General features: G+C 40.4%; 1 protein-coding gene across 1 annotated transcript in view; it reads left to right on the forward strand.

Moving 5' to 3' along the window:
• LOC135200239 (heat shock 70 kDa protein 14-like) overlaps window positions 1–15,592 on the forward strand; it is a gene marked incomplete in the record, with an annotated part of 291,697 nt that overhangs the window by 216,901 nt on the left and 59,204 nt on the right. Inside the window, 1 exon segment of the mRNA XM_064228688.1 lies at window positions 12,319–12,531. Within this exon segment, the coding sequence (XP_064084758.1) occupies window positions 12,319–12,531 (213 nt within the window).

Consider the following 15,592-nt stretch of genomic DNA (forward strand, 5'->3'; position numbering starts at 1 on the left):
CCATTCTTTAGATTCTTGGATGGACAAGAAGAAGGAGTTAGGAAAGACGGTATTCTGCATGCCTCCTTCCAGATTGCACGGGAAGAGAGGTATTTGGTATGGTACAGGAGAGACTATGGGTCTTTCTTTACCCGCCTCTGCAGATGCCGACTTTTCCCAGTTTAGTGGAGGCCTCTAGAACGTCACTCCTTAGGATCGGTCAGAGCGACGTGGAGTCACTTCAGAGTTGAACCACTTTCTAAAGGGACTTTTTGTCACTTTAGAGGTGTTCAATTTTCTGGATTGGTCACTCGGAGTTCTGGCCAACAAATCTAAGGATCCGGAGTTTCTGAAAAACCCAGAAATTCTCCATAGCGTCCTGTCCTGTCATGGACAAGGCAGTACAGGACGGATCGGGTGAAGTGGCTTCCCTTTTTGGTGCTGGTCTCCTGAAAAAGAGATCAGTGTATGGTTTCCCTTTTATCGAAAGGGGTTTCTCCGAGCCAGAGGACTGCCTTACTGTTCGCCCTCTATCAGATCATCTGTTTCCTTCTCAGTTAGTGAAGGATATATCTCGCTCGCTAACTGAGAAGGCGACACAAGACCTACTTACGCAAACGTCCAAGAAAGGACGAACGGTAGTGTCGACGGTTAAGAAGGAATCTCGTCCTACTCAGCAGCCCTTATTTCGTGGAGGTGCAGCGGCTCGTCCCCCTGCCAGAAAGAAGAGCTCTGAAAAGAGAGGAAGGTCTTCATTTAGGCCCTTCAAGAAATCGAAGTGACTTGTTGCTCCTCCAAGCACCAGTGGGCGCCAGACTCCTGAACTTTGCAGGAGTATGGGCACAAAGGGGAGCCGACCTTGGTCAGTGTCGGTCCTAAAGAAGGATATGTAATCCCCTTCGACGACAGCCCGCCCCTAACATCTACGCCTCGGGAACTGTCAGCGAGGTACAGACCACCCGTTAATGCGAAAGACTCTCCTTCAATGGTGGAGCAAATGTGGGAAAAAGAGGCCATCGAACTTGTGCAGGAATCCACACTCCCCGGGATTTTACAATCGCCTTTTTCTAGTACCAAAGGCATCGGGGGGGTGGAGGCCAGTTCTGGACGTAAGCGCTCTGAATCGCTTCGTACAGAGAAGTTTCGTATGGAAACGTCCGCCTCTGTAATGTCGGCGCTTCGCCCAGGAGATTGGATGGTCTCTCTGGACCTGCAAGACGCCTATTTCCACGTTCCCATTCACCATTTGTCAAAGAAATATCTTTCGCTTTGTGATAGGAGACAAGATCTTTCAGTTCAGGGCTCTGTGCTTCGGACTGTCTACAGCCCCACAAGTATTCACCAACCTGATGGCGAATGTAGCAAGATGGCTTCACCTAGAGGGGATAAACATCTCCCTCTACTTGGACGACTGGCTGATCAGGGCCAAGTCGAAGAGTCAGTGCTTGGAGGACTTAGAAGTAACAAGGAACATGTAGATTCGCTAGGGTTGCTCGTCACCTCGAGAAGTCACAACTGATCCCCAGCCAGAACTTGGTCTATCTGGGGATTCAGATGGATTCTCGGGGTTTTCGGGTATATCCTTCGCGAGAAAGAATCGCTCGAGGTTTGTCGAGAATCTCGAGCTTCTTAGAAAGAAAGAACAGCTCAGCGAGGGATTACCTGAGCCTTTTAGGGACCCTGTCCTCATTGGAAAAGTTCTTCTCGCTAGGAGACTTCACCTCCGCCCTCTTCAGTTTTTTCCTCAAAGAGGTGTGAGTTGGAAGACGGGTCAACTCTCGGACGTCTTCCAACTTCCACAAGAAAGTAAGATCATATGAAGTGGTGGATCCCTCAGCTTCAAAGAAACGAAGGCGTATCGCTTGCTCTGCAGAACCCAGACCAAGTGTTGTTTACCGACGCTTCGGAGTCGGGATGGGGAGCGACGCTGGGAGCAAGGGAGGTGTCAGGCACCTGGACAAAGGAACAGGTGTCCTGGCACATCAATTGCAAGGAACTTGTGGCCATACACCTAGCCTTAAAGTTCTTCGAAGAGATAGTCAGAGACGGGGTGATACAGATAAACTCAGACAACACCACGGCTCTGGCTTACATACGCAAGCAAAGGAGGCACGCACTCTTTCTCCCTCTATCAGTTGACAAGACACCTGTTAACCTGGAACGGAAGAAAGAGGCATAACTCTCCTCACAAGGTTTGGTTCAAGGGATCAAGAATGTGAGAGCGGACAGACTGAGCAGGAGAAACCAGGTCCTTCCCACAGAATGGACTCTTCACGAAGAAGTGTGTCGAAGTCTTTGGTCCCTGTGGGGGAGACCTCACATAGACCTGTTTGCGACGTTCCTCTCCAAAAGAATAGAGAAAAACCTTTTTGCTCTCTATAGAAGATTCGAGAGCCCTTCGCAATAGACGCGTTTCTCATGGATTGGTCGGGTGTGGGACGCTTACGCCTTTCCCCCCGTTCAAAAATCCTGGGGGAAGTGCTCAGGAAGTTCGTAGCTTCGAAGAGCACGAAGTTGATACTCATAGCCCCATTTTTGGCCAGCCCAGGAATGGTCACGGAGGTACTGGAGTGGATAGTGGACTTTCCCCAGATCGCTTCCAAACAGACACGATCTACTCAGACAACCCCACTTCGAGAGGTTTCATCACAACCTCCCAGGCCTCTCGCTCTGACTGCCTTTCGACTATCGAAAGACTTGTCAGAGCGAGAGGCTTTTCCACTCGCAAGGCTGGCGGGCTCTATCGCTAGAGCCCGCAGAGCTTCGACGAGAAGAGTATACCAGTCGAAGTGGGAAGTCTTTAGAGGTGGTGTAAGGGTCAGAAGCTGTCCTCCTCCAGTACCTCTATAGTGATATTGCCGATTTCCTCCTCTTTCTGAGAGAGGAATCACACCTATCTGTCTCGACAATAAAAGGATACCGAAGCATGCTGTCTTCAGTATTCATGGAATCGAGGCCTGGACATATTGCTAACCGACAAAGATCTAGCCACGATCTAATTAGATCTTTTGAGACTTCGAAAGCAGCTACTCCTAGAACACCTAGTTGGAATCTAGACGTGGTCCTGAAATTCCTTTCATCGGATAAATTCGAACCTTTACATCTGGCGTCCTTCCGCTGACGTCAACTAGGAAATGCTTGTTCCTGGTTGGTCTCTCGCTACAGCCAAGAGGACGAGCGAATTACACGCTCCTGGATTCCACGGTGGGTTCAAAGGAGATGCTTGCATCTGTTCTTTCCAGACAATGTTTCTGGCAAAGAACGAAAACCCATCAAAACCTTGGCCCAGAAGTTTTGAGGTAAAAGGCCTATCTAACCGTGGTAGGCCAGAGAGATAGAGAGATCTCTCTGTCCATGAGAGCTCTTAAAATACTATTTAGAGAGGAAGAGACAGATGGAGCTTGTCAACAAGGTCTTTGTGTGCAGTGAAGAACCCCAAACGACTCATGTCCAAGAACGCCTTGGCTTTCTTTGTGAGAAGCGTTATTACGGACGCTCACAGAACTGCTCGGAGGAATCCTTCCGGTCTTCTAAAGGTCAAGACGCATGAAGTAAGAGCAGTAGCAACGTCTTTGGCGTTCCAAAGAATATGTCTCTGAAGAATATCATTGAGACTACATATTGGAGGTGCAATTCAGTGTTTGCATCTCATTATCTGAAGGACGTGAAGAGTGACCTATGGAGAAGTGCTTCTCGCTAGGTCCCTTTTTGTATCAGCAGATACCAGTAACTGGGTCTTGGAGCAAAGACTGATCCTTAATTTTGTGTTTTTATCGTACATACCCTCTTGTCAGATATGTGCTTGGTTTTCTAGTAGCAAGCTCACTACTGTCGCACGGGAGCAGAGTGTCATTGCTGGTAGGGATCAAGGGTATGTATGACTAGTAGGGGAGTACAAAATTTTTTTTTTCTTTTTTTTTTTGTATATTTTGTAATGAAAGTGTAATTATGTTTTCGAGTTTTTGGTTGTTTGTGAGGAGTTCGGGGATAAAACTCCTTACAATCTTAGAACTAACATGGATGTTAGGATCAGGTGATCGGGATCGGTTTTGTGCTCCTTGAACAAGGTGTATTGTCCATGTTAGTGGAATAGCACCCAATGACAAAGGCCTTTAGGCTCTGCCGAGTAAGTGGATAAGACCCACCCCATTGGCAGACCCACAAGAACTCTTACGCCATAGATCATTATCTCGCTGAGGCTCTTGAGGCTAAGCAGACTCCAAGGCAGTAGCCGCGAAGTCTTCAGCCTAATAAGGTAGGAACCAAGGTTTATAAATACCTACTAACATATGTTTGTTACCTGTCTATTTCAGTAGTTAGCTGTCTCTTACCCCCACCCAATGGGTGCTAATCAGCTAAGTAATATATCTGGCAGGGAAGTTGAATGTATAAAATGATATTGTCATGTTACAATAAAGTTTTATACATACTTACCTGACAGATATATACGATTAATAGCCCACCCAGCCTCCCCGCAGGAGACAGGTGGAAGAGAAGAATTCTGATTAGAAAACGGGGATGGTTCCTAGTCCTGCCACCCAGGGCAGGGCGGTAGATCACCTGACCTACCTGTAGCGTGTGCCGCGAAATTTGAAATTCTGTCGGAGACGACCGGCAGTCTATAAGCTACTAAGTATATATCTGTCAGGTCAAGTATGTTATAAAAACTTTTATTGTAACATGAACAGTATCATTTGTTTTTCGACCATTTCCGAGAGTCAAATTTGACCGAACGTGGTTTTTTTTCTATTTATCGTGATTTATATGCAAATATTTCAAAAATGAGAAAAGCTACAACCTTGAATTATTTTTTGTTGTATTCTACATGAAATTGCGCACATTTTCATATATAAAACTTTATGTAACGGCTAATTTAAAATGGTGCAAACATTACCACAATCGCACGTATGATTTTTTCGGAAGAGTTACCGCGCGGACGTCAAAGAAAATGTTATTTTTTTCATAAATTCACCATAAATCGAAATATTGTGCTAGAGACTTCCAATTTGTTGCAAAATGAAGGTAAATGCTTGAATATTACTAGAATATAAGCGTTTTAGCTTACAATTGCGTTTTTCGACCATTTCGGTAGAGTCAAAGTTGACAGAAGGTTGAAATTTTGGCAATTATTGTTATTTATATGAAAATATCTCAAAACTGATAAAAGCTACAACCATGGATTGTTTTTAGTTGTATTGTGCATGAAATTGCGCACATTTCCATATATAAAACTTTATATAACGGCTAATTTTAAAATGGTGCAAACATTACCACAATCGCATGTATGATTTTTTTCGGAAGAGTTACAGCGCGGATGTAAGGAAAAAGTTTTTTCATAAATTCACCATAAATCGAAATATTGTGCTAGAGACTTCGAATTAGTTGCAAAATTAAGGTAAATGATTGAATATTACTAAAATATAAGTTTTAGCTTACAATTGCGTTTTTCGACCATTTCGGTAGAGTCAAAGTTGACCAAAGGTTGAAATTTTGGCAATTAGCATTATTTATATGAAATATCTCAAAACTGATAAAGCTACAATCATGAGTATTTTATTGTTGTATTCTACATAAAAATGCGCACATTTTCATATATAATACTTCATGTAACGGCTAATTTACAATGGTACAAAAATTATGTCAAAGTGACGAAATAATTTCCGAGATGTGTCACAGATACTTTTTAGTGCGGCAAGAAAGAAATTCGCGCTTGCGCGCCTGCGTAACGATTGTAAACAAAACAGCACCTTGATCCGTGAACTCCCAGCATCCCCCAAGGCGCGTGATTCAAAAGTTTTAGGCTGGTAGGCCTATAAGTATTTTTCCGCGAATTTTAAAAAAAACTTTTGTAAGTCGACGTAAAATACGTCCAGTCGGCACACGGGAGACAAAAAATGTCGACGTAAAATATGTCCAGTCGGCGTAAAGGGATAACTATTTTTCCGCAAATTTTTGAAAAAACTTTTGTTCGTCAACGTATCATACTTCGGTTCGGCACCCGACAGACAATATTTGTCGACGTTTAATACGTCCAATCGCCGTTAAAGGGTTAATAAATAACTATCCAAGGAAGATTGCTTCTTCCTGCTTTTCACAATGTTCCTGAAATGACTCGGGCAAACGTCATCGAACTGTGCAAACATACGACCTGTGTAAGCCTTTTCGGGGGGTGTTTTCTACAAATGATTGCGCCTTATGAAAAGCAGCTAGAGCATTCTTAATTTCTGCTGTTGTCATAGGGTCGTCGTCCTCTTCTTCGCCGCTGCTAGAGAACTCTTCATGGACGACGTTATGTTGCATGGCCTCCAACTCCTTCAGGTTATCTGTTGTAAGCTCCTCTTGGTGCTCCTCGAAAAGGTCATTCATGTTGTCCTCATCGACGACCAGCCCCATGGACTTGCTGAGTGCAATGATCTCATCAAGATCTGGTTGATAAACAGTTTCAGGATCGTCGACTGTTTCTGAATCTGCATCAGCTTCGCCCACGTCGAATTCCTCTAAGTCTCAGGTGGATACGGCATCAGGCCAGAGTTTCCTCTACGAAGAATTCAAGGTTCGCCTCAAAACCTTCTGCCAAGCTTGATCGATGATTCGGATGCATTTGATGATATCGAAATGCTCCTTCCAAAATTCACGCAAGGTGAAGTTTTGTGATATTGGTGATGTCAAAACATCTCTTGAAAAGATGTTTCGTATACAGCTTCTTGAAGTTCGATATCATTTGCTGGTCCATGGCTGGAGGAGAGGGGTGGTGTTAGGTGGAAGATAAAGAATCTTGATAAAAGAAAACTCCGCTAGGATATCTTCCTCGAGGCCAGAGGGTGAGCAGCGGCATTGTCCAACACCAGCAGACATTTCATAGGGAGGCACTTCTCTTCCAAGAATTTCTTCACTGTCGGGCCGAAACAGATTTACCCACTTCGTGAACAAAAGTCTCGTTACCCAGTCTTTTGCATTAGCCCTCCACATCACTGGAAGCTTCTCCTTTTGCACTCTGTGGGCCATGAAGGCTCGAGGGGTCTCGGAATGATAGACAAGTAGGGGCTTCACCTTGCAATCCCCACTGGCATTCGAACAAATTGCGAGCGTAAACCTGTCTTTTATAGGCTTATGCCCGGGTAGCTTCTTCTCTTCCTCTGACGAGGCATTTTTTTTTCCCAAAAAAAGGCTAGTCTCATCACAGTTGAAGGCTTGCTGAGAACTGTAGCCTTCGTTGATCGTCATCTCATTGAACATATTAATAAAGGCTTCGGCCGGTTTTGTGTCCGAGCTGGCAGCCTCCCCATGCCTCACCAGCAAATAGATGCCAGTCCGTTTCCGGAATTTTTCAAACTACCCACGAGAAACCTTGAAGTCTGGGGTTGGCATCGATGTCCCTTCTCCTCCGTCGTCTTCGGCCTGGGCAATCAAATCGCCAAAAATAGCACGGGCCTTGTGGGAGATTGCCGTTTCGGTTATCGTATCGCCAGCGATTTCTTTGTCTTTTATCCATACAAGAAGCAGCCTCTCCATCTTATTGTGTACGTGACTCCTCTTGTTGGACAAAATAGTCATGGCCATAGAAGGTGTAGCTGCTTTGATGGCTTCCCTCTGCTTAAGTATGGTGCCTATCGTCGACGGATTACGGCCGTATTCCTTAGCGATCATACACAACCGCATGCCAGCCTCATACTTCTTGATAATCTCCATCTTTGTCTCCATAGAAAGCATCCTCTTCTTTCTGTGAACTTCAGCAACTTTCTTTGGACCCATGAACTATACGTACGTAATTAAGTTACTAATTAAGTTCTCACACAACACGATAAAATACAAAGCGAAATCACTAACACGAATTTACATTAACAAACGAAATCTTATATGAACGAATGAATTCCGCGTGCTTACGATAACGATGCTGCTACTGAGTGGCTGAAGAACGCCTTTACGTAGAGCATGATGGGGCAGATGCTAACCAATAGGAGAGCAGGATCTTATGGCGGTGACTAGCATCAGGAACCAATGGGAGAGCGGGAGGATGGTGGCGAGTCTACTCAGTTGGCGGCGCACGAATTTTAGAATTGTTCTCAGTGGTCCAGGCAAATCTTGGGCCTTTACAGCAACAAACTTTCATAACCTGAATTATTTTCATATGCAGAGGCAAAAAATTCTTCGTATTTGCTTTCGTAACTTGAATTTTTCGTAAGTTGGGACTTTTGTATGTCGAGGTTCCACTGTACATATACACATACAAACATACATACATGAATGATGGTAAAAGGCCCATAAAACACTATTTTGACATTGCAACCATATATTTCAAGCACTTCCTTCTGTGCTTCTGATCACTGGTAAAGTATGGACATAGGATGTCCTTACAAGATTACAGTCTCTCCTCTCTCTCTCTTCTCTCTCTCTCGTCGCTCGGCTCCTCCCCTCTGCTCTCCTCTCTCTCTCTCTCTCTCTCTCTCTCCTCCTCCTCCTCTCCTCCTCCTCCTTCCTCTCCTCCTCCTCCTCCTCCTGCCTCCCTCCCCTCCTCCCTTCCGCCCATCCTCCTCCTCGCCTCCTCCTCCTCCTCCTCCTCCTCCTCCTCCTCCTCCTCCTCCTCCGTATTCGCGTTCTCCGGATTCGCGGATTTCTCTGTGGATCATATCTACCCCGTTATTTGCGGGGGATTCACCTATTCGCGGGTTTTTCTGATGATAAATAATCACTAATTACTGTATTTTGATGTTATTTTCTTGATACAAAAATGATTTACTAATTTTCAAATATTAATATTGATCAGTACTGTATTAGTAAGTTTAATAAGATTAAATAATATCACATAATAATAATTCTCTCTCTCTTACAGAGATGTATGTTAAGTAAATAATTTGCTAATTTTCAAATATTAACATTAATGTCTTTAAAGAGCAATCAATTCATTAAAGAAAATACTGCAGTGAAGTAGTAAGATTTTAGTTTATAAATTTAAAAAAATATGTAAGAATGAAGGAAATCCCAGTCTTCTCTCTCTAACTCCAGGTACTAAAGCTGTTATATAAATCAAGTAATGTGACACGAGGGGGGGAAGTCTCTCTCTCTCTCTCTCTCTCTTCATCTCTCCTCTTCTCTTCTCTCTCTTCTCTCTCTATCTCTCTCTCTCTCTCTTCTCTCATTCTCCTCTTACAGAGATGTATGTTTTTTGTATGATAACTAAATGATTTACTAATTTTCAAATATCAATATTAATGTGAACTGCAATAATATCCATTTATTAAAGAAAATAGTAAAGTGAATTAGCAAGATTATAGTTTATAAATAAAAAAATTATGTGAGAATGAAAGAAAATCCTTTCTACCTCCCATCTTGTAATGTGACAGGAGGGGGTGATAGTTACCAACTAAGTTGTGTTGCCCACTCTAGATCATGCAATCTCTCTCTCTCTCTCTCTCTCTCTCTCTCTCTCTCTCTCTCTCTCTCTCTCTCTCTCTCTCTCTCTCTCTCTCTCACTTCGATAAGAGAATTTCTATGGTACACGTGTACGAATATGTTTATTAATATTTTCGCATAATAATAATAATAACTTATTTCAAAATTAATATGGTAGTACATTTAAAGCAATACAATAATCTATCCATTTCACTCTTAAGTAAGGTTAACTCTCTCTCTCTCTCTCTCTCTCTCTCTCTCTCTCTCTCTCTCTCTCTCTCTCTCTCTCTCTCTTGCCACACAAGAGAGAGAGAGAGAGAAGTGTATGTATACAGTATATCTTTAAGGGCATTACTACATTTTATGGCAAAATAAAAATAAACAGTACTAGTTTTCAAATAATATTAAGTTTAATGACATTCAACAATAACAATAACGTTTCTCTCTCTCTCTCTCTCTCTCTCTCTCTCTCTCACTTACGTATATTTATTTGTTTTGTAGTATAAATTAATGATTTACCTTATAACTAATTACTAATTTTCAAATATTAATAAGATTAGTAAAAAAAATGGCGATTCCCAGTTTTTTTATCCACTTGGTGGAAGGAGGGCGGGGGAGTAAATAACAGTTTGATAAATGAATTGCGGAGAGGAAGGAGTCGGAGTCTAGGAGTTTTTCTCTCTCTCTTCTCCTCTCCTTTCTTTCTCTCGTTTCATCCTCTCTCTTCTCTCTACTCTCTCTCTCTCTTCTCTTCTCTCTCTCCAATTAGGAAATAATTCATAATTTTCACTCTCTTGATGGTCAGTATTATGATGTTGCCATTCAAACAGTCTCTCTCTTCTCTCCTCTCTCTCTCTATTTTTATTCTATTTAGATTATTTGCTCATTCTGGATATAATTCATAATTTCACTCTTGCATGGTCTAGTAATTATTGATGTTGCCAGTTTCAAACAGTCTCTCTCTATCTCTCTTCTCCTCTCTCTCTTCTCTCCTCTCTCTCTCTCTCTCTCTCTCTCTGTGTGTTAATGGCTGTAGATATATATTTTCAATGGTAAAATATTTAAGATGACCTTGAAATGTTATTAATATTACAACCTCAAAGATTAATACAGCAATAGGTTAGTAATTTTAGGTATATTTGAAGTAGGATGTTATTGAAGGTATAGATTTGGTATCTGAACTTTCAAGATAGGCAGTTATAAGCATTTTTAGTGGTGGTTTTAACTATTCGTGGTTTTTAACTATTCACATGGGTGCCTGGTAAACATCCCCCGTGAATACGGGGAGAACACTGTAATTTTGGAAAATTTGTAAATCATTTTGTATTATTAAAATGTATTTTGTTATAAAAACAAAATCAAAATGCACTAATTACTGAATACTATTTATCAGTGGAAAACCTGTGAATGAAAGTGTTCTCATGCAAATAATTTTTGGATACGTTACACAGAAAACTCCACGAATGAATGAGTCTGTGAATTAGGAGAATGCGAATACGGGGGTCCACTGTAGTGGGAAAGGTTACAAATGGTAAACAAAAAGATCAAGAATACGAGATGGTTAATTGTCTAAAGGGTAAAAATCGAAGAGATAATCCAGGATAATGTGGTCACAAACTAAAATCATTTAACCATGAGAGAATACGGAAGCTTAGCCATGCAAAATTCAAAAACTTACATATGAAACTGAATATATTGATTTTGTTGCCTATAATTATCCTCTTTTTGTAATTATGAAGGCATTGAGTTTAAACAAACCAAGAGTAAAATTTAGAACACTTCCATTAGTATTTTGGGTTGACAAAACAAGATTCAGTGATATTCTTTTTAACTGTAATAATACTAAATCCAGGGAAATTGATACACACTGCCTTTTTATGTCTTATCAAGATTTCCCTCTGTCAAATCAGAACATTGCATGCGTGAAGTCTTCAGCAATTATATATGAAATGAGAAATGTTCATCATAAACAGATTTAAATGTGGGGTTGGATAGTATCCCAATTAGAAATGAATGCAATAAAAAAAATCTAGGCAATATAAAATCATGCATATAACAGAAAAGATGAACTGTTTCAATATACATAATTGAATTATTATCTTGCCCTTAAGAGAAAAATACTAGTACAAAATGGAGTCTCACAAATACTGTCTGGAAGAGCACTGCTGGGACGTGAGCACTACTGAGTAGCAGAACAAAATTGAGTGTGTATGGAGTGGTAGGATTGCATTGTTGTGTTTTTCTCTTCAGGATTAAACTGATGTGACTGGGAATAAGGGACCATGTTATTGATTGGTTTATAGGAAAAATGAGTTTTGTATAGTAAAAACAGTGCATTTATAATAGCTTTTGATAAGAAAAACGGTAGTACTATACCCAGTATAATTAGAAATTGTGAGATAAATGTATTTTCTGAATTAGGTATTTTTTTTTAATTGGCAACATCAGCTTAGACTGACTTTACATGATTTGTTAAGGAATTTACCATAAAGTTGTCATTCTAGATATTCAACTATTCTTATATATATATATTTAAGTATTATGGGAATAGCAAGGTATTCCTTTAGAAATATTTAGGATACAGAAAAATACGGGATTAACTAAATAACAGATGTCTGAAGTAAATATGTTCGAATTTGAATGTGTATCAGACATAAATACAAAGGTAGGTGCTGAATGGCTTACCACCCTCCAGTGCCAGCCCATATATATGTAGCCCAGATTTAAGACATTCAGACATACACTTTAATACTACAAAGCTAGTATTTTTTATTATTTATTAGAGACAAGTTAATATTACTGTGTTATTATTGCATGAGGCAATTAACCATACCCCTAATATTAAAGTCTTCATTCCCATAGGGATGGATATGAGAGGCAGGTGATTTGCCTGTACTGTGGAAGGTGTAAGACCTGTTATTATGCAATTTGAAATTCTTCTTTCAACAGGTTATACTGACAGGTGGATCTGCCAAAATTCCTCGTTTGCAACAATTAGTGAGAGATGCTTTTCCAGCAGCAGAATTCTTGTGTTCACTCCCTCCAGATGAAGTTTTGTCTGCCGGTGCATCTGTAGAGGCTGCAATGCTGTTAGGTCGCACCAGTCAGTCTCCTGTTTTGTCTTCAATGGTGCCAGCTCTAGCAGTCACAGTTAATTGCATGGTAAGTTAAAGATGATGATACAGGCAGCTCCTGGTTATCAGCAATCTGTTTTCATGGCACTTCTTTAGCAACAAAAATGGGTGGTATTTGCCGCTGACATCTGCCGATTTCCGCTGTTGGTGCCAATAATCAGGTATTGGCACCAATACATACCTAACAGAGGCACTCATCTCTGGTTATTGGTGTACGTATATTGTGTCACCGTTGGAACAGAACCCCCTCTGATAACTAGGGATTACCTGTACTGTGTAAATCAGTAATTTTTTTGTTTTTGTATTAAGTGAAAGTGTAAAAAAAGTTGTGATAGGGAAACCATCAAAGAGGTCAAATAAGAAAATTTACAGTTATGTCTTGTCATATGTATTGGTTTATACCAGTAAGAACTTAGATACAGTGGTCCCCCCGTATTCACGGGAGATGCGTACCAGGCCCCCCATGAATAGTTAGGACCAGCGAATAGTTGGAACCCCTATAAAAATGCTGAAAACAGCCTATTTTGTTAGTTAAAACTCAAGAAAACCCCACTAACATTTTTCATATGTGGTTTATTAATAGTTTTATCACAATAAGTGCATTTTATGATGAAATTGATAAAAAAAACCCAGGAATTTGTGGATATTTCTCATAGAAAAATACTGCGAGTAGGCGAATTTTCCGCGAATAATGCGGGGAAACGTTCTCGAGAGAAATCCACGAATGTGTGAGTCCACAAATCTGGAGACATAATTGTACTCTGTTAACCCTCCTGATGACAATTTTAGTGTCATCCATTTTTTAACCTCTTGAGATTCTGCCATAGCAAACAGACCAAATTCAATACATGGAGACAAAATAGTTCACATGAAAATTATGCCATTTTTGTTGAGGCTTGTCATGCTGCGAATAGAATTTACCTTATAGCTGACAGAATTTACAGTAATTCCTTAAAGAGGAAATTTGTAGGAATTAAGCAGACTCATCTGTATTGGACCAAATTGGCATCATCTATCTTTGAGTCGGGCTTTCCATTCCACCGCTACTAACAGATGATGGTAGGTTGCTTACTGGCCCTAGGGAAAAGGCAGAACTGCTTCATAGAACTATTGAAGCTAAGCAATCAGCTGAGGATGTTCCTCTCCCTGATACCTGTCATTCTGAACCTATTCTTGCAAAATTTGCATTTTGTTCTAGGGATGTTAAGAAAATTCCTAATAATCTTCATTTCTTGAATGGAGATTATCCTGATGGTTTCTCCCCTTTGTTTTTTGAAGAGAGTTTTGGTGTTTTGTCTTCCAAGATGAGTAGATTCTATAGGTTTTTATGTAGACATGGTATCTTTGCAGATGAGCCCAAGCTTGATAATACAGTACCCATTTCAGAAAATGATGTATCTGCAGACTGCAGTAACTACAGGCCAGTTTCTATCCTTCCTGGGCTCTAAAGTTGCAGAAAATTGAATTTTAAGCCACTATGTAAGTGGAGGCAGTCCCCAATTATCGGTGGACTTGGTTAATGGCTGTCTGGTTTTATGGCGCTTGTCTAGCACCATGAAATTGACTTTTTATGGCGCCATAATGTGCCAAGTTCTGATTATGGTGCCATAACATACTTAACAGACGTGCCATGAACTGGTTATTGGTGCCATGAATCACTGAGTTTCGGTGAATGGCAGTTTTCGCTTATCAGCACCCCATCGGAACCCCCGCCCATAACCGGGGACTTTCTGTATGTGGAATCTACAGGATTGTTAGCTGATAATCACTATGCATGTATGAAGCAGGTCGGTACCTGTGACGCTCTTTAGATTTGACATGCCATGTACAAGAGAACCTTGACAAGGGTTTTGAGTGTAGAATAATCCAAATAGATTTTAATGTTGCTTTTGACTTAATGTATGTTCCCGTGTATAAGATGATCTTTAAATCCTGAAATTCACCACTAAAAATGTGGGGTCGTCTTATACTACAATTCTAAAATTCAACCCTTGAATTCTAAGATGTGTATTGGTAGGCTAGCCTCTGCCTCGGTGCACCTGCATACATGATTCACATAATGAAATAAACCGATGATAAAATAAAGGTAATGAAACCCTTTTTATCTTAAATAGTATTGGCATATCTTCATAACAAATAACGTATTTGAGGAATGATTTTATATCGGTGAAACTGACTGATCTATGCGATCCCAACTGAGAAAAAGTAAAATTGAGTTACAGTTGCTCTCACAACAACCTTTAGGTTTCAGTAACCTTTAAGAAATTTAAATGATAGTGTAATTACAGTAGTAAGAACATTTAGCGTGACATAATATTCATTTTTCACTAAAAGTTTCTCATACATTTCGCAAGATCGATTACATGTGCCACCATCATAGGGATTCCAGTCTGGTTCTGGTAGTCTACTTTGGCTTCATCGTTATCATACAAATCATCTTCGGTGCCATCTATGGCATTTTTTAAATGATTTTATGACACTTTCTGTTTTCACGTTCCCCCATGCTTGTATGTACAACAAAATCGCAGCAAACATCAAGTGAGGGAGTATGCAAAGCTGTTTGTAACTTTTGAACAATTGTGTACGATAATTATCGTTCATTATTGTATTGTTATTATTAGTGACTGTTTGAGAATGGCGATGAAACGTAAACAAAAAGATGCTTACGGTTTTGCTTACAGGCGACGTATACATGAAAAACACAATGTACCATGTGCTTTGTTAAACCCAGCTTAGATAATTTATGAAAAGAATTGTATATGAATTAAGTTCCACTAGGCAACTAAAGACAGTGATGATGTTGGTAACACACGATCAGCTTATTATTTTCAAGATTGTAAACAAAATCAGAATTTTCAAGATTGTAAACAAAATCAGAATGCAAATGGTGCATCATCGCTCTGTTCATATATTGTAATACAATAATACATGCAATATGATTAGATAGATACAGTAAAACAAGTTTTATTAAAATTATCATTATTCTCATTACAACTATTATTCAACTTTTGCAAGTGGATATCTTATCAGTGGAACAATCTGAGGCAATAGTCTCTCTCTCTCTCTCTCTCTCTCTCTCTCTCTCTCTC

The sequence above is a fragment of the Macrobrachium nipponense genome, chromosome 26 (genome assembly GCF_015104395.2).
Source record: "Macrobrachium nipponense isolate FS-2020 chromosome 26, ASM1510439v2, whole genome shotgun sequence".
NCBI classification, from domain to species: Eukaryota; Metazoa; Arthropoda; class Malacostraca; order Decapoda; family Palaemonidae; genus Macrobrachium; species Macrobrachium nipponense.